Raw genomic sequence first — 25412 nt, forward strand, 5'->3', positions numbered from 1 at the left:
AAAACTCAAAATTGCGCTCTACCGCCCCCCTAGGAATACAACACAGACAAACTGCTCCTAGGAAGAAAACACAGACAAAACTGCTTGTAACTTCCGGTAGGAATGTCAACGAGACATGAAACAAAAACCTCTATGTAGGTCTCACTTAGACCTACATTTTTATAATTAACATACTCTAGCAAAAATTAACAGGAAGTTTGATATTTTCACTTCAATACAACAACTGCATTACTTTCACAATGCATTAGATTCTCAAAATAGTGTCTCCAAGGCGTCTTCTAACGCTTATCCGGCCGTGGGTCTCGGGGGCAGCAGCCAAAGGCGGACCCGACCAACGCTGCGTGCAGCTTTAATTTTTATATAAACCTTTATTTATAAATTGCAACATTTACGGTTGAGAGAAAAAAAAAAGTACCAAAAGTGTTCAAAACAGCACCAGGGGGTTGTTAATTCAAAGTAACCAAGATAGAATGCTATATATATATATATATATATATATATATATATATACAACAAAGTGCAAAGCCATAGCTCACTCAATCCAAACTTTTTCCACACGGCCGCACACGGAAACATTTAAGCATCCGGGGGCCATTTTGATATTTTTCATTTTCAAACCATAACAAAATGATAAATGGGTTATACTTGTATAGCGCTTTTCTACCTTCAAGGTACTCATTAACTTCCGTTAGGAATGTCGTAGAGACATGAAACAAAAACCTCTATGTAGGTCTGACTTAGACCTACATTTCCAATTAGAAACGTCTATACCTAAAATCAACAGAAATTTTGCAAAAACTCATTCAAAGCAAAATGTTCGCAAAAAAGGCTATTTTTGCCTCTTTGAGCTGTAATTTGACCCTTTTAAAATGCTTCAAAACTCACCAAACTTGGCTCACACATCAGGACTGGCAAAAATTGCGATCTAGTGAAAAAAACAAACCCCAAAACTCAAAATTGCGCTCTATCGCAATTTTTGAATAAAACACAGAAAAAACTGCTCCTAGGAAGACAAAACAGATAAAACTGCTTGTAACTTCCGGTAGGAATGTCGGACAGACATGAAACAAAAACCTCAATGTAGGTCTCACTTAGACCTACATTTTAATAATTGACATCCTGCTGCAAAAATCAACCGGAAGTTAAAAATTACCCCTTCAAAATAATATTTTTGTAAAAACCCGTCACCTTTTTTCAAACATTATCTCCTCCGAGTGCGTTTGTCATTTCGGCTTCAAACTCGCACAGGAGAGAGTTTGAACCCTTCTGATTGAAAGTTATCGAAAGAGTTTTGATAAGTTCTCCGGTTTTGATTTTATGACCCTTCAAAGAACCACTGCGCTGATGCCGCCGCGCTGCTGGTGTCTCAAGATGGCTGCCCACACAATACAGAGGAGGTAGGTACACAGGACAAAAGTATTGGGACACTTATGGCTAACAGTAGACAATGATAATATAAAATGGAATTAAATCTTTTTTGTCCTCAAAATTCTGCACACAAGACCCTATAATAATAGCGGCTACTATCCATGCTTCTACCGCTTATCCGGGTTTTGGTCGCGGGGGCAGCAGCCAAAGGCGGGCCCGACCAACGCTGCTTGTTCATTTTCAAACCATAACAAAATGATAAATGGGTTGTACTTGTACAGCACTTTTCTACCTTCAAGGTACTCAAAGCGCTTTGACACTACTTCCACATTTACACACTGATGGAGGGAGCTGCCATGCAAGGCGCTAACCAGCACCCATCAGGAGCAAGGGTGAAGTGTCTTGCTCAGGACACAACGGACGTGACGAGGTTGGTACTAGGTGGGGATTGAACCAGGAACCCTCAGGTTGCTGGCACGGCCACTCTCCCAACCGCGCCACGCAGTTATAGATATATAGATTTTTTTTTTTTTTTAATCCTTGTGTTCCTGGGGAGCAAAGAGGGTCTCAGTCACTAAAATGTTGAAAATAAGTAAATTATTATTTTTTATTTAATGTTTACAATAAATCTCTATCAACTTGAGGTTGATATAAAGTAAAACAAGGTTTTATGCCTTTTCTTACTTAGTTTTTTTTATAGTAAAACTGAAATATGCAGTATTTAGATAGTACTTTATTGATTCCTTCAGGAGATTTCCTTTATTTGGCAAAGTTTGGTTGTGCAATGACAATAAAAGTCCTATCTTATCTTATCCTAAAGCCCTCAAAGATCAATAATGCAGGACACCATTGATTTTAATTAATAGTTTTGATTAACCAAAGTGAAAAGTTTCATAAAATCCTACTAAATATATTTCAGATCCGAAAGGTTCCCCACTCATAAAGTGATGCATTTTTATTAGTTTTTTTTTTTTTTTTACATTTAACACTTAAATTTCAAGATCAACTTCCGATAAATCTTTTGTCAAAACTTTGATGTTTTTATATGACAACCACACAACATAACGTATTTCCTTGAATTTCTGCCGGGGCTCTAATTCATTTAAAACCTCTTCTCACTCCGGCACTTACCAAAGGCATGCAGTAAAAGTAAGCATGCGCTAATTATTTTAAAACATCTTCTCACTCCGGCACTTACCAAAGGCTTGCAGTAAAAATTTGAGTGTGATGTAAACTTGGACCTTAAATCCTACTAAATAGCTCTTAATCTTCTTCTCTTTATGTGATTTCAAATTACCGGTATTGAAATCAGCCTCCATTTTGAAAAAGATGACAGGTGAAGTGTCACTCGTGACGTCACCAGTTAGGGTTAGCGCTAATTATTTTGCGACGCCAGTTTGACCCGGCAGTAATTCAAGGCAGGCACGTACTATATGTCCTGCGGCAATTCAAGGAAATACGGTATGCAATATTTTTTTCCACATAAAATATTTTAAAGTGATAATTTTTAAGTAATAATTCATCATAATAAAGATTTTTTTGTCCTTTTTTTTTCGAGCAATGGAAAAAAACTGCCTGCATGGCAGCTTTGTGTCAACATTGACACTTTTTCTCATTACATTTCACCTCATTCCACTTTTTTAATTTTTGCAATAATATAAATTTAGCAGAATGCGTAGCGGGCCAGTAAATGATTAGCTGCGGGCCACAAATGTCCCCCCAGGCCACACTTTGGACACCCTGCTTTCAAACTAATGATCCACAAGAGAAATTGTCCCAGTAGCTCAGTTATAAATGATGGAAAAGATGGAAAGGACAATGCAGGTCCAAAATAGACTAAAAGAAATATAAAATACAACATATAAACATAATATTTACATAATATATGTACAGTATAGGATATATACTGATATGTTTATATCATGTATAAAATACATAACAATAACCATGTACAATATTACAGTATATTTAACAGCTGCAGTATAAATTAAAGCCGGGGTCAGCAACCTTTTTGAAAGCAAGAGCTACTTCTTGGCTACTGATTCATGCCAAGGGCTCCCAGTTTGATACACACTTCAATAAATGGCCAGAAATAGCCAATTTGCTCAATTTACCTTTAATAAAAAATAAATGTATATAAAAAATGGGTATTTCTGTCTGTCATTCCGTCGTACATTTTTTTTCCTTTTACGGAAGGTTTTTTTTGTAGAGAATAAATGATGAAAAAAACACGGTTTAAAAGAGGAGAAAACAGGAAAAAAATGAAATTACATTTTGAAACATAGTTTATCTTCAATTTCCACTCTTTAAAATTCAAAATTCAACCGAAGAAAATGACGAGAAAAACTAGCTCATTCGAATCTTTTTGAAAATAATTTAAAAAGAATTTATGGAACATCATTAGTGGGGCGTCATGGTGGCAGAGGGGTTAGTGCGTCTGCCTCACAATACCAAGGTCCTGCAGTCCTGGGTTCAAATCCAGGCTCGGGATCTTTCTGTGTGGAGTTTGCATGTTCTCCCCGTGAATGCGTGGGTTCTACTCCGGGTACTCCGGCTTCCTCCCACTTCCAAAGACCTGCACCTGGGGATAGGCCCCTCCCACCTCCAAAGACATGCACCTGGGGATAGGCCCCTCCCACCTCCAAAGACATGCACCTGGGGATAGGCCCCTCCCATTTCCAAAGACATGCACCTGGGGATAGGCCCCTCCCACCTCCAAAGACATGCACCTGGGGATAGGCCCCTCCCACTTCCAAAGACATGCACCTGGGGATAGGCCCCTCCCACTTCCAAAGACATGCACCTGGGGATAGGCCCCTCCCATTTCCAAAGACATGCACCCTACTCCCTAGTGTGTCTGTCTATCTGTGTTGGCCCTGCGATGAGGTGGCGACTTGTCCAGGGTGTACACCGCCTTCCGCCCGATTGTAGCTGAGATAGGCGCCAGCGCCCCCCGAGACCCTAAAAGGGAATAAGCGGTAGAAAATGGATGGATGGATGGATGGAATAAATGATGAAAAAAACACGGTTTAAAAGAGGAGAAAACAGGAAAAAAAATGAAAATTACATTTTGAAACATAGTTTGTCTTCAATTTCCACTCTTTAAAATTCAAAATTCAACCGAAAAAAAAATGAAGATTAAAAACTAGCTAATTGGAATCTTTTTGAAAAAATTAAAAAAAGAATTTATGGAACATCATTAGTCATTTTTTCTGATTAAGATTAATTTTAAAATGTTGATGACATGTTTTAAATAGGTTAAAATCCAATCTGCACTTTGTTAGAATATATAACAAATTGGACCAAGCCATGGGTGTCAAACTCTGGCCCGCCGTGTAATTTAATTAAAATTTAATTAATTTAATTTAATTAAAAAACATTAGACGCTGCAACACCACATTCACCACTAATCCTCACACTCGTCAACCCTCCCAATTTCCCCGGGAGACTCCCAAAGTTCAGTGACCCTCCCGAATTTCTCCCGATTTCCACCCGGGCAATAATATTGGGGGCGGGCCGTAAAATCACTGCTTTTGGCGTTGTCTACATGTCGCCACGTCCGCTTTTCTTCCATAAAAACAGCGTGCCGGCCCACTCACATAATGTATGCGGCTCAAGTGTATGCAAGGCATACTTGGTCAACAGCCATACAGGTCACACTGAGGGTGGCCGTATAAACAAGGTTAACACTGTTACTAATATGCGCCACACTGTGAACCCACACCAAACAAGAATGACAAACACATTTCGGGAGAACATCCGCACCGTAACACAACATAAACACAACTGGACAAATACCCAGAATCCTTTTCATCACTAACTCTTCCGGGACGCTACAATCTACACCCCCGCTACCAACAAAGCCCGCCTCAACTCAAACCCGCCGTCGAAAAAAGGCATTAAATTTGATTTTTTATTTTATTTGATATGCCATTGATATTTTATAATTATTATTATTTGAAACTGGATTTTGTATGTCACTATAAAGTTATATAAGTCTTGTTTGTTCAATATTCAATGCAAAACTTGTTTGGGTCCCGATTAAAAGGTTCATTTGTTCAACCTCGGCCCGCGGCTTTGTTCACTTTTACATTTTGTCCCACTTTGTGTTTGAGTTTGAAACCCCTGGACCAAGTTATATTTCTAACAAAGAAAAATCATTGTTTCTTCCACATTTTCTGGAGCAAATATGTTAAAAGAAATTCAAAACTCTTTGAAATAAGATTTAAATTTGATTCTACAGATTTTCTAGATTTGCCAGAATACTTTTTTGGAATTTTAATAATAATAAGTTTGAAGAAATATTTCACAAATATTCTTCGTCGAAAAAACAGAAGCTAAAATGAGGAATTAAATTAAAATGTATTTATTATTCTTTGAGCATTGATTTAAATTGTCAGGAAAGAAGAGGAAAGTATGAAATATTTTTTCTGCAAGTAAAAACACGATTTGCAAGTGAAAAAAAATATATTTTTTTTACTTATAGTTTTCTACTTGCAAAAAGTTTTTTATTTTTAAATTTGGGAATAGTTTGTTCGCTTGCTATAAGTAATATTTTTTAACTTTTGAATCGTTTTTTTACTTGCAAAAAGTCATTTTTGTACTTGTGAGTAGTTTTTTTTTTACCTGCAATAAGTTTTTTTTTTTACCTTGGAAATCGTTTTTTTTTACTTGCAAAAAGTCGTTTTTTAAACATATGAATCGTTTTTTTTACTTGCAAAAAGTCGTTTTTTTACTTGTGAACAATTTTTTAACCTGCAAAAACTCATTTTTTATATTTGTGAATCGTTTTTTATTTGCAAGTTTTTTTGAATTGTTTTTTTTACTTGCTATTTTACCTTGGGAATCATGTTTTTGTACGTGCAAAAAGTAATTTTTCTACTTGTGAATATTTTTTTTACCTGCAAAAAGTCGTTTTTTATATCTGTGAATAGTTTTTTTAGGTGCTAAACAGTTTTTTTTTAACTTGTGAATCGTTTCTTGTTTTCAGTCCCCTAGGGGGTGGGTGGTTGCCCACATATGTGGTCCTCTCCAAGGTTTCTCATAGTCATCATGGTCGACATCCTACTGGGGTGAGTTTTTCCTTGCCCTTATGTGGGCCCTACTGAGGATGTCGTTGTGGTTTGTGCAGCCCTTTGAGGGACTTGTGATTTAGGGCTATATAAATAAACATTGATTGATTAATTGATTGATATTTAAAAGGTAAATGTGTTTAAAAATCCTAAAATCAGTTTTAAGGTTGTATTTTTTTCTCTAAAATTGTCTTTCTGAAAGTTATGATCAAGGGTGATGGGTCCAATGCAGAGAATAATGTTGCCACTTCTAGTATGTTTGTGACAATCATTGCTACTTTAACTTTAAATAAGAAGCAAAGTAAATAAATAAATGTATTTATTTAAATATTTTAAAGACCAAGTCTTTAAAATATTTTCTTGGATTTTTCAATTTTATTTGAGTTTTGTCTCTCTTAGAATTAAAAATGTCGAGCAAAACGAGACCAGCTTGCTAGTAAATAAATACAATTTAAAAAATAGAGGCAGCTCACTGGTAAGTGCTGCTATTTGAGCTATTTTTAGAACAGGCCAGCGGGCGACTCATCTGGTCTTTAAGGGCGACCTGGTGCCCGCCTTGGTGACCCCTGAGATAGAGAGCAAACGTATGAATATAAAACTTAGCCAATAATATAAGATCTTTGTAGCAACCCGCCTGAATGACGTCCTGCTGTTCTCAGGACGTTGGCTGTGCGTCATGACGTCATCGGACGTCACTTCCGCCGCGGCCTCACTCTCACGCTCCAGCGGCGGGCTGTCATTCATGTGCCGGGAGAGTCGAAGGACGTCCGGGGGCTGCCGGCAGATCAGGGAGTCTCTCCGCAGCGTTTGTTGAGGTCAGTAACCGTCCCGCGTGTCGCCGGAGTACAATTTCCTGGTCGGAGTGGAGCTAAACTAAAGTCGTCAGGAATTTGAGGAAGAAATCAGAACGTTAGCATGTTAGCCGCCTGCTAGCTGTAACGCGCTAAGGAGACACAGCGTCACTCCAACTCAAGCTAACAGGCTAGCCAGGTTAGCTGACATTCTAAGGGAGAAAAGGCCGTTTTGTGTTTGGAGACAACATTCTTGGCTCCTTTGGCTCTGCTTTTTTCACTTCTTTTTCTTAAGGACGCACTCGGCTGAGGGACACGGTGATTGACAGCCGCCTCGCCCACTGGACGAGTGCTCCGGTCTATTTTTAGGCGGGATTCCGATGTGTGGGCCAATGAGGAGGCAGATGTTGGGGGTGGGCGGGGCTAAGTGTAACAGCATGGTGGGGACAGCAAACAAGGTCAAAACTTATTCTGTTCCATTTACTTCCTGTTAGTTATTTTACTCACAAGTTCAACTCTTCTGTTCTATTTACTTCCTGTTAGTTATTTCACTCACAAGTTCAACTCTTCTGTTCCATTTACTTCCTGTTAGTTATTTCACTCACAAGTTCAACTCTTCTGTTCTATTTACTTCTTGTTAGTTATTTCACCCGCAAGTTCAACTCCACGGCGTGGCGCAGTGGGAGAGTGCCCGTGCGCAACCCTAGGGTCCCTGGTTCAAATCCCACCTAGTACCAACGTCGTCACGTCCGTTGTGTCCTGAGCAAGACACTTCACCCTTGCTCCTGATGGGTGCTGGTTGGCGCCTTGCATGGCAGCTCCCTCCATCAGTGTGTGAATGTGTGTGTGAATGTGGAAGTAGTGTCAAAGCGCTTTGAGTACCTTGAAGGTAAAAAAGCGCTATACAAGTACAACCCATTTAACTCTTCTGTTCCATTTACTTCCTGTTAGTTATTTCACTCACAAGTTCAACTCTTCTGTTCCATTTACTTCCTGTTAGTTATTTCACTCACAAGTTCAACTCTTCTGTTCTATTTACTTCCTGTTAGTTATTTCACTCACAAGTTCAACTCTTCGGTTCCATTTACTTCCTGTTAGTTATTTCACTCACAAGTTCAACTCTTCTGTTCCATTTACTTCCTGTTAGTTATTTCACTCACAAGTTCAACTCTTCTGTTGCATTTACTTCCTGTTAGGTATTTCACTCACAAGTTCAACTCTTCTGTTCCATTTACTTCCTGTTATTTCACTCACAAGTTCAACTCTTCTGTTCCATTTACTTCCTGTTAGTTATTTCACTCACAAGTTCAACTCTTCTGTTGCATTTACTTCAAGTTAGTTATTTTACTCACAAGTTCAACTCTTCTGTTCCATTTACTTCCTGTTAGTTATTTCACTCACAAGTTCAACTCTTCTGTTCCATTTACTTCCTGTTAGTTATTTCACTCACAAGTTCAACTTTTCTGTTCCATTTACTTCCTGTTAGGTATTTCACTCACAAGTTCAACTCTTCTGTTCTATTTACTTCCTGTTAGTTATTTCACTCACAAGTTCGACTCTTCTGTTCTATTTACTTCCTGTTAGGTATTTCACTCACAAGTTCAACTCTTCTGTTCCATTTACTCCCTGTTAGTTATTTCACTCACAAGTTCAACTCTTCTGTTCCATTTACTTCCTGTTAGTTATTTCACTCACAAGTTCAACTCTTCTGTTCCATTTACTTCCTGTTAGTTATTTCACTCACAAGTTTAACTCTTAAATAAATGATAAATGGGTTGTACTTGTATAGCGCTTTTCTACCTTCAAGGTACTCAAAGCGCTTTGACACTACTTCCACATTTACCCATTCACACACACATTCACACACTGATGGAGGGAGCTGCCATGCAAGGCGCCAACCAGCCATCAGGAGCAAGGGTGAAGTGTCTTGCTCAGGACACAACGGACGTGACGAGGTTGGTACTAGGCGGGATTTGAACCAGGGACCCTCGGGTTGCGCACGGCCACTCTCCCACTGCGCCACGCCGTCCCTGTCTTCTGTTGCATTTACTTCCTGTTAGTTATTTCACTCACAAGTTCAACTCTTCTGTTCCATTTACTTCCTGTTAGTTATTTCACTCACAAGTTCAACTCTTCTGTTGCATTTACTTCCTGTTAGGTATTTCACTCACAAGTTCAACTCTTCTGTTCCATTTACTTCCTGTTAGTTATTTCACTCACAAGTTCAACTCTTCTGTTGCATTTACTTCCTGTTAGGTATTTCACTCACAAGTTCAACTCTTCTGTTCCATTTACTTCCTGTTAGTTATTTCACTCACAAGTTCGACTCAGGGCTGCAACTAGGGCTGGGCTATATGGCCTTTTTTAATATCGCGATACTTTTAGGTCATATCGCGATATACGATATATATTACGATATTTTGCCTTGGCCTTGATTGAACACTTGATGCATATAATGACAGCAGTATGATGATTCTATGTGTCTACATTCTTCTTCATACTGCATTCATATATGCTACTTTTAAACTTTCATGCAGAGAGGGAAATCACAACTAAGTCCATTGACCAAAAGTGTATTTATTAAAGTTATTAAGCAATGGCACAAACATTTAAGTCATTTCCAAAACAGAAAGTGCAAGATTGTCAGAAACATTTTAAGTGTCAAATAAAAATGAGCTGCATAATAGGAAATCAAATAGTGTTCGTCCTTCACTATGTGGTAGGTTACTATCAATCAATCAATCAATGTTTACTTATATAGCCCTAAATCACTAGTGTCTCAAAGGGCTGCACAAGCCACAACACAAACCACTAGGACATCCTCGGTAGGCCCACATAAGGGCAAGGAAAACTCACACCCAGTGGGACGTCATAACTGCAACTACAGTTAGGAAATTCTCTTCATTCTGTAGCGAGCGACTTTTGAAATGATGCTACGTATTAGCAGTAATGCTACTTTTTATAGCAACGCTTTTGCCCCACACTTGACAAATTACGGTTGTCTGTTCGACATATTCCCACTTGAAGCCGAACCACCGCCAGATGATGGACCCCCTGCTGTTTTTATTGGGAATTAAGTCTTCCTTCATTTGTTACCAGTTCCGCACCTTCTTTCTCTCGTATTAACACTCGTACGGCTATGTTAGCAGCTAACGTAGCCCAGTCTGCCACCTCTCTGCTGGGCGAGGGCGTATACGTATGTGACGTATGACGGGACAGTATGTGACGTGAGTAAGAAGGTGCGCCTTCTTGTCTGTGAGACGGAGAGATAAGAAAGAGTGAGAAAAGCCTGTAGTGTAATGCCCGCAGCTAAAAGCAACTGCGTGAGAACGTATACTCGAATATTACGATATAGTAATTTTCTATATCGCACAGAGACAAACCCGCAAAATATCGTATATATCGATACATCGCCCAGCCCTAACTGCAACAAATTGCTTTTTTTTCATAAACAATTTGTCCTCTCCCCCGCACCACATCCCACCTCCCCGGAGTGTAAATAATCAATACTTTCTGAGCTCATTATGTTCACCGTGTCCCGAATTTCAGTGCCCCTCCCAAAAATCTCCCAGGGCAACCATCCATCCATTTCCTACCGCTTGTCCTTTTTGGGGTGGCGGAGGGTGCTGGAGCCTATCTCAGCTGCATTCGGGCGGAAGGTGGCGTACACCCTGGACAAGTCGCCAGCTCATTGCAGGGCCAACACAGATAGACAACATTCACACACTAGGGACCATTTAGTGTTGCCAATCAACCTATCCCCGAGGTGTATGTCTTTGGAGTATATATGTATATATATATATATGTATGTGTGTATGTATGTATGTATGTATGTGTGTCTATACACACACACATGCCCGTCCCACCCCCAATATTGTAAATAATGTAAATAATTTACTGTATATACTCTGATGATGAACTTGTGTAATGACTGTATTATGTTGATAGTATATATTTGTACCATGAGTTAACGTGGACCCCAACTTAAACAAGTTGAAAAACTTATTGGGGTATTACCATTTAGTGTACGGAATATGTACTGTACTGTGCAATCTACTAATAAAACTTTCAATCAATCAATCAATCAAGTCAACAATTAAATGAACACATTTTCATTGAGGTCCACATTGCAGTAATGGTGAATAATATCAATTATTAAATAATTACCTCTCCATTTTATTTTATTTTTTCACACTGTAAAGAATATTTGTAGATTAAAAAATCAAACAAGCTGGCATTTTAGTCGCCAGGACTTTACTGTAAAAGTTATTTCAGCATATTACTGTAGATTAAAGCTTCCATTTAAAAGCATTAAAGTCATTAAATGGATTTTGCCCAAATTATGCCATTTAAAAAGCATTAAATACCATTTCCAGAGGCATTAAAATATTCATACAATCGCACTTGGCAACAAAAAAGACAACAAAACAAACCATCCGACCTGTCATTTTTTACAACGATAAAAATGAGTACAATAATGACAAATGTTTATTGTGTTTGAAAGGGTTAGTTGCATTGTTATAAATTATGATTACATTAGTGCCTAAATTGGCCTCTGCTAATGTCAACTATTGAACAATATTTTTGTCAAATACTTACTATTTTATACTTCTGACTAAATTAGGACATGGGCATTAAAATAGTTTTAATTTCCATTAAAAAGCATTACATTAGTAATTTGCTGCTACCTGTAGAAATCTGGAAAGGGCACTGTTTTATTTGCGTTTAGAGATTTTTTTTTTTACTGTATAATCTATAGCTTTTCTATGGTGTATTACTGTAAATGTAAAATAGTTACCGTAGTTTTGTTTTTTATTGTTGTTGTACTGTTTTTCCATCTACAGTAATATGCTGTAAAATGTATTATCATTTTTACAGTGCACAATTTGATGGATAACTTGCTTAAAAAAAATAATGGAACATATGATGAATGTGTTGCTTTATCAGAAAATACAAATATTTAACAGATATGCAATTGCATGTATTTTTTATGTCATGTAGAAAGAACAAATACATTTATTTTCAGGCTTCCACGGGCCATATAAAATGAAGTGGCCTTGAGTTTGACACTTAATACTTATTAGACATGCTTCAACTTGCTTATTTTTAGTGTAAAACTTGCTTTCATATTAGTCTGTGAGGCCACTATGATTGACAGCTGAGCTCTGCCATGTGACTTATTGTGGCTAGCATGCTAACACATACGCTGTGTCCATCACAGGGTCCCTCCGCCCCATCTTGTCCATCGTCCAACGTTCTGACCTTGAGGACGCCCGGCCTTTTTTTTTTGGACTGACCGCCTCCGTGCGCGTGCCAGCTTAAGGACTTCTTATGCATCGATTAAGGACTTGTGCGGCGCGCTTGCGCCCGCTCACCGCCTCGCAGGCAGCTCAGACTGTTGGCCAGCAGCGCCCAATCACAGCCTTTGGCGGCACAAGGACGTTTCTGCCAGTCAGGTGTTACACGGCACCTGTGGCCTCGGAACCTTTCCTGAACGGCACCAGTTCCAACTATGTGGAGGAGATGTACTACGCCTGGCTGGAGAACCCCAAGAGTGTTCACAAGGTGAGCAGCTGTGGAGCACCACATTGAAAGACCTTTGACCCCCTTGACGTGTCTAATGATAGCAGCTGGGTCACATGACTAAACCTGTATATGTACAGGGCGTGCAAACACTTTGGTCTCAAGAGTCTGCTCATACTGCGCCAGCCACCTTTCAGGCAGGGACAGTGCATTACATCTAAACCACATCAACTGGTCGTTACAGTTTGAATATATATATATATATATATATATATATATATATATATATATTATTATGTCTTGATTGGATAATCCAGAGAATAGTGCTCGATACCGTGGTAGAGCGCAATATGTAGGTGTGGGAAAAATCACAAGACTACTTCATCTCTACAGAACTGTTTCATGAGGGGTTGCCTCAATCATCAGGAGAAATCAATCATCAGAAAATCTCCTGATGATTGAGGAAACCCCTCATGAAACAGTTCTGTAGAGATGAAGTAGTCTTGTGATTTTTCCCATACATACATATATATATATATATACATATATATATATATACACATATATATATATATATATATATATATATATATATATATATACACACACATATATATATATACACACACATATATATATATACACACATATATATATATACACACATATATATATATATACACACATATATATATATATATATATACACACATATATATACGCAGTGTTTCCCACAGGTCACACATCTATTTGTGGTGGTGTGGTCGGGCGGCGGTCCTGATAATAGGATGAAATGATTGTGTTTATCTTCGTCTAGCAAAACCAAGGCCAAAGTTTAGTCACTTCTAAGGTTTTGCCCAAAGGTTGGAAAATAGTCCCCTAACAATTCAAGTATCTGAACCGTACATAATTGATACTACATTCATTATATTGCTGTTTTTATCGTCACAACATTTTTTGTTTACAAAGAAATCAAGGGGTTTGGATATTGTTACACCGCCAGCCTGTTTTTGTCTGATTTAAAATGTTTTTTTGTGGGGGTGGGGGTGATTTATAGGCATAATGACTTAACACACTATGTCTAAATAAATTAAAAAAAAAGTATTTAGTTTGATTCGCAAGGTTGTCCCAAGGCAGAGGTCGACAAGCCAAAATGTTGAAAGAGCCATATTGGACCAAAAATACAAAAAACTAATCGCTCTGGAGCTGCAAAAAATGAAACACCTTATAAAAGTCATTTAATTAAGGCAACACATGATGCAAGTGCTATATTAGCCTACTATCTAAATGCAGGCTGACACACATCTTTGCGGACAGAAATGTTGACTTGGTTTTGCTTCACATTTTTACAACATTGGAAAACATTAGTAAAACTTCTCAAAGGGTAAGATAACTCCTAGAACTTAGTGATTTAGAATGTCCAAAGGTATAGATGTGTGTTTCCTAGTTAAAGGAAATGTCTTCTTCTAATGGATTTATTACAATCTTTGCAAGTTTGGTAACATTTGCTGTGGTCTGGAACAACAATATAGCATACAGATAATGTGTCAAATAGAAATAAAAAACACAGAGGACATAAGTGAAGGAAATTAATGAACTCAAATATATATGCAATATATACATTAGGGCCTTTTATTAATATCTGGATATTTTTAGGCCATGTCACTATACACCATATATATCTGTGGATATTTAGCCTTAGCATTGATTGAACACTTGATGCATATAATCACAGCAGTTTGATGATTCTGTGTCTACATGAAAACTTCTTCTTCATACTGCCTTCATATATGCTACTTTTAAACTTTCATGCAGAGAGGGAAATCACAAAGAAGTCCATTTACCAAAACTGTATTTATTAAACAGTTATTAAAAAAAAGTTAAAGTACCAATGATTGTCACACACACACTAGGTGTGGTGAAATTTGTCCTCTGCATTCCACCCATCCCTTTGTTCACCCAAAACATTTTTATAGTCTTTGGTATGACTCAGTGGCACAAACATTCATGTCATTTCAAAACAGAAAGTGAAAGATTGTCAGAGACATTTTAAAACAAGCTATGAGTGCACTTTAGTGCATGAGCTCACTAAGATGACATATCAAGACAACACTAGATTAAAGTGCACTTTTTGTACAGAACACCACTACAATAGTTAAAAACAAAGTGCACTTTTGTGCATGATGTCACACAAGGTATTTCAATAAGTGTCAAATAAAAATGAGCTGCATTACAGGAAATCAAATGGCGCATGTCCTTCACTATGTGGTAGGTTCCTGCAGACGTTATCCCCTTCTGTTGACCATTTGATTCATAGGGTGTTGATGTGGAAATGGTTGCTTGGGCATTTCGTGGTTGTGGCACCGAACTGAGATGTTGACATGCGGAGTTTCAAGCACTCTTCATTTTCCACAGGTGACTTTTCAAATGATGCTACAAATTTGCGGGGGCTGGGGGAATTTGGTGGTAGGGGGGGCTGTATATTGTGTAGTGTGAATTATATTTATATACCACTTTTCTCTAGTGACTCAAAGCGCTTTACATAGTGAAACCCAATATCTAAGTTACATTTAAACCAGTGTGCGTGGCACTGGGAGCACGTGGGTAAAGTGTCTTGCCCAAGGACACAACGGCAGTGACTAGGATGGCATAAGCGGGAATCAAACCTGCAACCCTCAAGTTGCTGACACGGCCACTCTACCAACCGAGTTATACCGGAAGACCTGCGCTGCTCGCCTCTGCTTGGGATGGTTTCTTGCTGGCTCCGCTGTGGACGGGACTCTCGCTGCTGTGTTGGATCCGCTTCGGACTGGACTCTCGCGGCTGTGTTGGATCCACTATGTATTGAACTTTCACAGTATCATGTTAGACCCGCTCGACATCCATTTCTTTCGGTCCCCTAGAGGGGGGGGGGTTGCCCACATATGTGGTCCTCTCCAAGGTTCTCATAGTCATCATTGTCACCGACGTCCCACTGGGTGTGAGTTTTCCTTGCCCTTATGTGGGCCTACCGAGGATGTCGTAGTGGTTTGTGTTGTGGTTTGTGCAGCCCTTTGAGACACTAGTGATTTAGGGCTATATAAGTAAACATTGATTGATTAATTGATTTCTTTTTTTTTTTTTTTTTTTTTTTGCGGATCCGAAAAATGATCCGATCCGTGACTCTGATCCGAGAAATAATCTGAACCGTGAGTTTTTTGATCCGTTACACTCCTAGTAACAAATGAAGGAAGAATTAATTCCCAAGAAAAACAGCACGAGGTCCATGGTCTGCCGGTGGTTCGGCTTCAAGCGGGAATATGTCGAATATACAACTTTAATTTGTCAAGTGTTTGGCACAAGCGTTGTACCAAAAGTAACATTACTGCTAATATGTAGCATCATTTGAAAAGTCACCTGCTAATAACTTTAATAAATAAAATTTTGGTAAATGTAGTTGTGATTTCCTTCTCTGCATGAAAGTTTAAAATGAACATACATTAATGCAGTATGAAGAAGAATGTTTTAACGTAGACACATAGAATCATCATACTGCTGTGATTATATGTATCCAGTATTCATTCAAGGCTAAGGCAAAATACCCAGAAATATACCGTATATCGCGATATGGCCTAAAAATATTGTGGTATTAAAAAAAGGCAATATCGCCCAGCCCTAAGTGTGACACATATTCGTAACAGTGTTAAAGTTGTTTATACGCCCACCCTCAGTGTGACCTATATGGCTGTTGACCAAGTATGCTTTGCATTCACTTGTGTGTGTGAAAGCCGCATATATTATGTGACTGGGCCGGCACGCTGTTTGTATGGAGGAAAAGCGGACATGACCACAGGTTGTAGAGGACGCCCTTAATATTAATGTCCGGGTGGAAATTTGGAGGAATACGGGAGAATGGTTCCCCCGTTGAGATTTTTGGGAGGGGAACTAAAATTCTTGAGTTTCTGGGATAATCGGGAGGGTTGGCAAGTATGATGTACACAAACTGTTGCATCACAGTCCACACAACTACGGTGAGTTCATGGACCGCCAAAATGAGAACAAAATGGCGCTGGCCAAATAGTCCCATCAGTGAAGCATGAACCTATTACACAGTGGGCTTGCTAGCAATTTGTCATGTTTGTCCTCCTGCAAAAAGCATATTCCAACAAAAATATATATATTTTTCCATGTTCATACATTTTTACAGGGTGGCGCTAAAAGCGTCTCGCCGCCCCCCGCCCTGGGGAATAGGAAACCAACCAAAGCCGGACAAACTGTTCTTAAGGCCAACTATAAAGGCAGTACATCAAAATGTTTCCAAACTTGTGTGGACTCCAAAAGGGCAGAGGAAAGTAGGAAGTATTGGACGCGTTCCAACATGAATGAGTCATCTTGTCAGCAAGCACAAGGCCGCTTTCACTATCAACTTAGTTCTGTTCTGCTCATGTGAGAATGTTCTCCTCAGAGGAGAAGTCATGTGATGGGTGGGGCTGTGCTCTCATGTGGAAAGACTGCTGAGAAGCAGAAAGTTGATTTTCAAACCTTTTTGTCAATATGAGCACAGACTTTTGAAGCTGATGTTTGCTCCTGAAAGACAAAAACAAAGTGGCATGAATGTGCTGACCTCCACCATTTGTTCCCCTCCAGTCGTGGGATGTGTTTTTCCGCAACGCCAATGCCGGTGCCGCTCCCGGCGCCGCCTACCAGTCTCCTCTGGGCCTGGCGGCCTCACCACAACTCTCGTCTCTGGTTGGCGCTCAGCCCAATGTGGAAAAGCTGGTGGAAGACCACCTGGCCGTGCAGTCCCTCATCCGGGCCTATCAGGTACGCACGCGGCTCATCACTCCATTATTGTTGACATCAACTGTGATGGCACTCCATGCTGTACTTCCCAGGATGCACTGCAGCATAAGACCTTGAATGACTGCACAACTATGCACACATGGACCTGTGATGTTCATTAGAACCTCTAAAGTCAAACTCAATGAAGTCTATAGCCAATTAGTTCTGATTAAAAAAAAAAAAAAAAGTTTTTGTTTGAAGAAATAATCACGAAGGCACGCTGAAAGCGAACGTCACCAAATGTCAAACATCTCAAGTTCTGCTCCACATTATTGGTGTTATTATTGAATGGATGTCCGTCTGCTGGATATTGACCATCATGTTTTCTTTCTGTTGACTCAATGGTGCAACAAATGTTCCTAAAAATAGACTGTGCTACTTAAAAAAAAAAAAAAAAAAAAAAAAAAAAGTGTGGCACATGCGCAAAAAGGGATTTCAGCTCTTTCATCACATTTTGCTCCTAAAATAAATCCATCCAAATTTGATAAAAGTTGAGTCAAACTTTCGGCCATCTGTATTGCATGTTTGGAATTAAATTTTAACCATAGCCAAATGGACAACTGATTGATCACACGCGCTGAGAGCTGTGTTAGCTTAATGCAAATATACATTGGCTTTGCTATTTACATGCGACTGATTAGCATCAGCGATTTTAACACCTCCAAATTTTGTTAATGAAAACTACAACTAAGTTGCTTGTTACAAACATCCAGTGCGTAATAAGTACAATATTTACAGTATGAACCCTTTTTACAGCGCAACAAAAACAATTTGTACAGTACTGCCATCTAACGTCTTTGACTTCCCGCTGTAATTGCAACTTAATGTCATTCTTGCAAATGGTATGATGATGATAAACAATATTTAACAACTGGACACCAGTTATCATAACCAGCTCATTTCTTTCAAATTACATTTTTTTAATGAAGACAAAATGTATTAACAAACAGAAAAGTACCAAAAACTGGTTGCAGGAATTGGTCCCGTATCGATTCTAACGTGAACGATACCCATCCCTAATCTCAACTGACTCGTAAAATGAGGTACCGTTGTAGTCCCGCCGCCAACATCTTGTGTGAAAAAACACAAATTCAAATCTGAAGGAAAAACCTTTGTGCCTCTATCCCTCCATTTTCTCTGTCAACAACCTCTGGACTATAGATTTAATAACAACCCTGGTAACATTTCTGAGGGTTGGTATTACCATTTCAAAAGAAAATAATAGAAAAACTGAGTTTAAAAAGTATTAAAACTAACAATTTAAATGTAAGGCCTTAAAAGGGAACATTATCACAATTTCAAAAGGGTTTAAAACAATAAAAATCAGTTCCCAGTGGCTTGTTGTATTTTTTGAAATTTTTTTCAAAATGTTACCGGTCTCGGAATATCCTTAATAAAGCTTTAAAGTGGCTTATTTTCACTCTCTGCGAAGACACTGGCCATTTCCCTGCGACGTCACACAGTGCTGCCAATGTAAACAAACAATGGGAATTCCACAGCAAGATATAGCGACATTAGCTCGGATTCAAACTCGGATTTCAGCGACTTAAGCGATTCAACAGATTACGCATGTATTGAAACAGATGGTTGGAGTATGAAAGTAGTGAAGAAGAAACTGAAGCTATTGAGCGAATAGCTATTGACCCTATTCATGGCCATAGCATGGCCGAATAGCTGCGTTAGCATCGCCGGTAAAATGTGCGGACCAAACGATCAGGACTTTCGCATCTTTTGACACTGGAGCAGATTAAATCCGTCGATTGGTAAGTGTTTGTTTCGCATTAAATGTGGGTGGAAGGAAACGTAATATAGTTGCAAATGCATCTACAGGTTATCCATACATCTCTGTGCCATGTCTGCTTTAGCACCGCCGGTAAATAGCATGTTAGCATCAATTAGCTTAGCATGTTAGCATCGATCAGCTGGCAGTCAAAATCAACAAAACTCACCTTTTTGATTTTGTTGACAATCGTTGCAAATGCATCTGCAGGTTATCCATACATCTCTGTGCCATGTCTGTCTTAGCATCGCCGGTCAAATGTGGAGACACTCTGGCACATTCAATGGGGGTCTGGCGGCAGACACTTTGGCATCTTGGGGCCAGTGGTGCAACTTGAATCCCTCCCTGTTAGTGTTGTTACACCCTCCGACAACACACCCACCAGGCATGATGTCTCCAAGGCTCCAAAAAATAGTCAAAAAAACGGAAAATAACAGAGCTGAGACCCGGTGTTTGTAATGTGTTGAAAATGAAAATGGCGGGTGTGTTACCTCGGTGACGTCACATTCTGACGTCATCGCCAAAATTCACCCATTTAGAGTTCGGAAATCGGTAAAAAAAATAGATGGTCTTTTTTCTGCACCATCAAGGTAATTGACGCTTACATAGGTCTGCTGATAATGTTCCCCTTTAAAGTGTCTACTAGGGGTGTAACAGTACGAGTATTTGTATTGAACTGTTTCGGTACGGAGTTTCGGTTTGGTGCGGAGGTGTACCGAAGGAGTTTACACATGGACAAATTAAGTAGCGTAAACAATACTCAAAATGCCGGACATTTGAGGCATTTAAGAAACTCTGCCCTCACAGCCCCGCAAAAGAGGACATGTCTGGTGAAAAGAGGAGGTATGGTCAGTCTATCCTAGTCCGGTCGCTGCTAGCAAAAAAGGACATGTCCGGTGCTAGCAGCGATCGACCTCGGATAGACTGACCATACGTCCTCTTCTCACTGGACATGTCCTCTTTTGCGGGGCTGTGAGGGCGGAGTTTCTTAAATGCCTCAAATGTCCGGCATTTTGAGTTATGGTTGCGTGTATTAACAATGTACATTCAGGGTTGAAAAGTGGTAAAAAAAAAACATTGTGTGCGCAGCAACATTGGTGAGGGAGGGACAGAGACAGAGAGAGCGAGAGAGTTATGATAAACATGCATGCCTCTCCTGGCTCTGCTTTTTAACCGTTGATTTATCTCATTTAATTTTTTATTATCTATAGCAGGGGTGTCAAAAGTCTGCCCCGGAGGCCATTAGCAGCCCACAGCTAATGTTTTAAAGGCCCACGGCACATTCTAAAAATACTAATAAAATAAACAAAAACATATCAAGAGAGAAATAAAAGAGTTTGAAGGTTAAATGTAATTTAGAAAAAGTTGCAATGTTGACTAATAAAGCTGTTTATATTTCTTTCAAACTATCATTGCTCAAAACATAGTATTGTATCAAAATCAATGTTATTATGAATTATTGACCTGTCCAATGTTTCCATTTAGGGATGCACCGATTAATCGGTAACCGAATATATTCGGCCGAATATGGCAAAAAAAGCCACATTCGGCCTTCGGTGGAATGAGTTAAAAACAAGACCGAATAGTGGCGTGTGACGCAATTTTTTGATGCGGTGACACAATCAACCAACGTGCAGTGACGTTGGGATATGTTGTGTACCTGTATAAGTGTATGAGGTTACAAGCACACACTTATTGAGATTTAGTGGGGCCTCTGTTTACATTATTAGCCTGTTGTGTAGGCTACCTGTATAAGTGTATGAGGTTACAAGCACACACTTATTGAGATTTACTTGAGCCTTCTGTTTACATTATTAGCATATCTACTGAGGCTAAGCAGACTTTTGCCAAAAGGACAATAATTCATTTGTTGTGGGTTTATCCACTTTAATGCACTTTATTTTTTTTGGAATGCATGTTTTGTTTGAAGGCCTAATAGAAATGAAAAACTTTGTGCTTTTTTTGAAAAGCAAAGGCAACTGGAATATTAAAAAAAATTCAATATTCAATAAAAAATTACTTTATTTGAAAAACATGTCTAAATATTTATTCTAGGCTATTTATGCAATATTTAAAAAATTGAAAAACTGCATTCATTATTCGGTATTCGGCCAAGCGTTTAAATTTTATTCGGCTTCGGCCACAAATTTTCATTTCGGTGCATCCCTATTTCCATTACTTCACATCAAATATTCCACTAAGAAAAATATTTTTGGTGGAAGTTTTTGCAAATTTGGTAAATAAATAACCCAAAAAATCATATTTTGTTGTTTTCTTACTGTACCGAAAATGAACCGAGGTACATACCGAACTGAAATTTTTGTGTACTGTTACACCCCTAGCGTCTACAATGCTTCTAAAATCTCATAAAAGGTCTTTGAAATAGAATTTTGAAAGGTCTTAAAATTCTATTAAAGTGATCTTTACTTAAAACATGCATAAACTTCAGTCTTAGTGTCAAATGTTTTGATTTTTGAGGACAAAGTCGGCTACCCGTGCTGCCCCGGTCAGAATTGATGGCGCAACATCGCTAGTGCAGTGTGCGCATGTTGTAGCAGCGTGGAAAACTAAAGGAATGACTAGCACAAGATGGAGGAGTGCAAGTTCAAGCGGAACCAGCAATTGAATGCATGGTTGAAGCCGGCGGCTGGAAGTGTATAAAGTGTTTAGGACTGATGTGGAGCCATCAAGGAGGGAGGCCTTTGTAATCATGTCAAAGTAAGCTGCTGAAACACTCGCACAACTACACAAGGATGGACTCAAAGGAGTGCATTGTGGGTAAAGTGATCAATATGAGATGTGTAAGAGTGAAATACTGTTAAAGTAAATACACACTCACTGCAGTACAACTATAAAAAACATGATTTATTCCAGTTTCTCAAGGCTAATCTTTCCGCCACACAGCAAGTGACATTACAAGCTATAAAGGTTGTGTGTTTAGTATTTACATTCAGTTTATGGCAAGGGAGATCTGTCCTGCTTCAATAAAAACTAGTCCTTGTTTGTTAACAAATAGCAGATACAAAGTGAGCTGAGCACAACTTTTTGCAAATATTGTAGTAGTACTGTAGAGGGTTTGATCTGTTTGCTACATTCTGACAGCCACAAAAACACTGAATAAGTGAACCATTTAGCTTTAGCAAAGTTGCTAACAGCCCCTTTCACCGACAAATATGTTGTGCTTTCCTGCTTGTTGTTGCATGCTATGAAGCACACTGCACATTTTGACATAAAACACATCTACACCATGTTTGCTAATATTTTTGTCAATTAGTTTACAATATGATTTTAGTTAGTTTAACCGTTTTGATTTCCAATGTGAAAGAGCAGCGAATGAATTCATAGATAGATAGATAGGTAGTACTTTATTGATTCCTTCAGGAGAGTTCCTTCAGGAAAATTAAAATTCCAGCAGCAGTGTACAGAGTTGAGATCAATTTAAAGAAAAAAGTAAATAATGGGGGTTTAAAAGGAAACAAAATAGAGAAATATTACAAAAAGAATAAAAACAATGGGAATAACAATAAAACAGTAAAATAAGAATATAACAAGACAAAGTAGGCAGTAGTGACCATGTTATGCCTACTTTGTCTTGTTATATTCTTATACTTGCAATTCATTCTGGCGTTGTACTTGTGTGTGTAATGGTCTTAAATTATTTTCAATATGGTCATAAAAAAGTCACACATTTAACTTGTTGAAACCTTTTGACAAATTCCTGTGCTAGCTAGCTTAAATGCTAACATGACTACAAAAGAAATTAACGTCATTAAGAAACGACATACCACAAAATTAAATGTTCAACAATACGCAGGGTTTCCCACACATTCATTTATTTGTGGCGGTCTGCCACGAAATAATTACGGCCGCCACAAATAAAAAAATAAAAAAATAAAAATATTTTTTTTTTTTGGTTTTGACTCGCTAGACCAGGGGTCGGGAACCTTTTTGGCTGAGAGAGCCATGAAAGCCAAATATTTTAAAACGTATTTCCCTGAGAGCCATATCATATTTTTTTAACACTGAATAAAACTAAATGTGTGCATTTTTTAATTAAAACCTACATTTTTAGAGTATAATAAGTCTCTAATTCTTTTTAATAACATTGTTATTTCTTGAACAGGTGCGGTAGAAAACGGTTGGTTGGATTAACATGCTTGAGAATGTTTTATATTTTGAAAGTTATTTTTAACATCGCGATTAACTGCAGAATTATTCATTACATATCGTGTTAAGCAATGTCAGCTAAGATCTATCTGAGAGCCAGATGCGGTCATCAAAAGAGCCACATCTGGCTCTAGAGACATAGGTTCCCTACCCCTGCGCTAGACCGTTCATAAAAGCAATGGGACTCTGTCTGTGAATGGAGCTTGTAGTTACATATTATATAAATATGTATATAAATATGTACATAAAGTGTTGTAATTATATTCCAATATGCCTGACCTGTGGGAAACACTGAATACCGCAATATTATTAACTGTGGTCCCATTAAAAACGTTCATATGGTTACATCCCTGCTCTGGACAAAGTCACAAGTTTTAGTTTCGATTTCGACGGCCGTACTTCAGCTAGTCCGAGGGCCATTGATATAAGCACCTTCTACTGTATTCTAAAAAAGTGTTTTTCAACCTTTCTTGAGCCAAAGCACTTTTTTTTTCATTGAAAAAATCCCGAGGCAAACCACTAGTAGAAACCATTTTAAAAAATGAAACTCAGCAGCCGGTATTGACAGTAAAAAGTCGTTCTCGCAATTGTTGGATATAAATTGAAAGCACAAGTAAGCATGCATCACTATAGCTTGTCTCAAAGTAGGTGTACTGTCACCACTGTCACATAGCGCCGTGACTTATTTGGACTTTTTTGCTGTTTTCCTGTGTGTAGTGTTTTACATCATGTCTTGCACTCTTATTTTGTTGTTGATTGTCATGTACGGATGTACTTTATGGACGCCGTCTGCTGCTCCACACGCTGTAAGTCTTTGCTGTCGTCCAGCATTTTGTTTTGGTTTACTTTGCAGCCAGTTCAGTTTCAGTTTCGTTTTGCGTAGCTTCAATGCTTTTTCTTAACGGCACTCGCCTTTTGTTTATTTTTGGTTTAAACATTAAATACCTTTTTACCTGCACCCTGCCTACCGTTGTCGTCTGCATATAGTGATCTTGACAAACCATGTTCCCGACATCCACAAAACAATTAGCTACCTGCTGCCACCTACTGATATGAAAGAGTATCACACGGTTAGTTTACCGCGCTCTACACAACAACGGCACATTATTTGTGGATTATAATTACTGGTTTGCAAAAAATATTTTTTAGCCCAATTAGGTGAAATGGCATCATCTCCCACAGCACACCAGACTGTATCTCACGGCACACTAGTGTGCTGCGGCACAGTGGTTGAAAAACACTATTCTAAAATATGAACTTTGCTTATCGTGACGTGCAATTCTTTGCCCAAAGGTGAGGCGGCGGTGTTTCGCCTGAGTGAGCAACCGCCGCTGTCACCGGCCGGCTGTCCAGTGTCCCGTGTAGCAGCAGTGAACTTGAACTTCAGCTGTTTGTACAACAGCAGATGTAATCACAGCATTTGTGTAGTCAGCTCAAACTATAAAGTCCACATGCATGTTAGAATGTTTCCTCGGGAGGTCGGCGTGAAGCTCTGCCGGAGCCCGCCGTGACGGCGTAGTCTTTGAATGTGACTTCCTGTTGACCTTCTCCCCTGACTTGTGTGTGTGCACTTGGATGTGTGCGCAGGTAATGGGGCATCACAATGCCCACTTGGATCCTCTGGGAATCAGCTGTGTCAATTTTGATGACGCTCCAGTCAATAGCGGCTTCCAGGACGTTGGTGAGAAATAAGAAAGTACTTCCTGCTTGGTGTGTTAACATTGCTTCTCCTTCCCACCCACCCCCCCTCTGCTCCTCCTCCTCTTCTTCTGTCTCATCTTCTCCTGGATGCCGTGTCTCCCGCTCATTTGTCTTCTCTCCACCACGTCTTTGTGCTCGTCTTTGTCCTCACCCCGCTCCATCCTTCCCCCTCCTGTCCCGGGTGGGCTC

The 25412-nt window shown here is 39.0% G+C and overlaps 1 protein-coding gene across 2 annotated transcripts in view; it reads left to right on the forward strand.

Moving 5' to 3' along the window:
* Positions 1–7099: 7099 nt before the first annotated feature.
* Positions 7100–25412, forward strand: part of ogdha (oxoglutarate dehydrogenase a) — a 33702-nt gene continuing 15389 nt past the window's right edge. Inside the window, exons 1-4 of one of the 2 annotated variants that reach the window (XM_061893608.1) lie at positions 7100–7255; positions 12453–12796; positions 17381–17557; positions 25110–25203. In XM_061893608.1, coding sequence (XP_061749592.1) covers positions 12563–12796; positions 17381–17557; positions 25110–25203 — 505 coding nt within the window. In that variant the 5' untranslated portion in view covers positions 7100–7255; positions 12453–12562. The remainder of the gene's footprint in view (positions 7256–12452; positions 12797–17380; positions 17558–25109; positions 25204–25412) is intronic. The other variant, XM_061893607.1, reaches the window with a different exon arrangement.

This window comes from Nerophis ophidion, linkage group LG01 (assembly GCF_033978795.1).
Source record: "Nerophis ophidion isolate RoL-2023_Sa linkage group LG01, RoL_Noph_v1.0, whole genome shotgun sequence".
NCBI classification, from domain to species: Eukaryota; Metazoa; Chordata; class Actinopteri; order Syngnathiformes; family Syngnathidae; genus Nerophis; species Nerophis ophidion.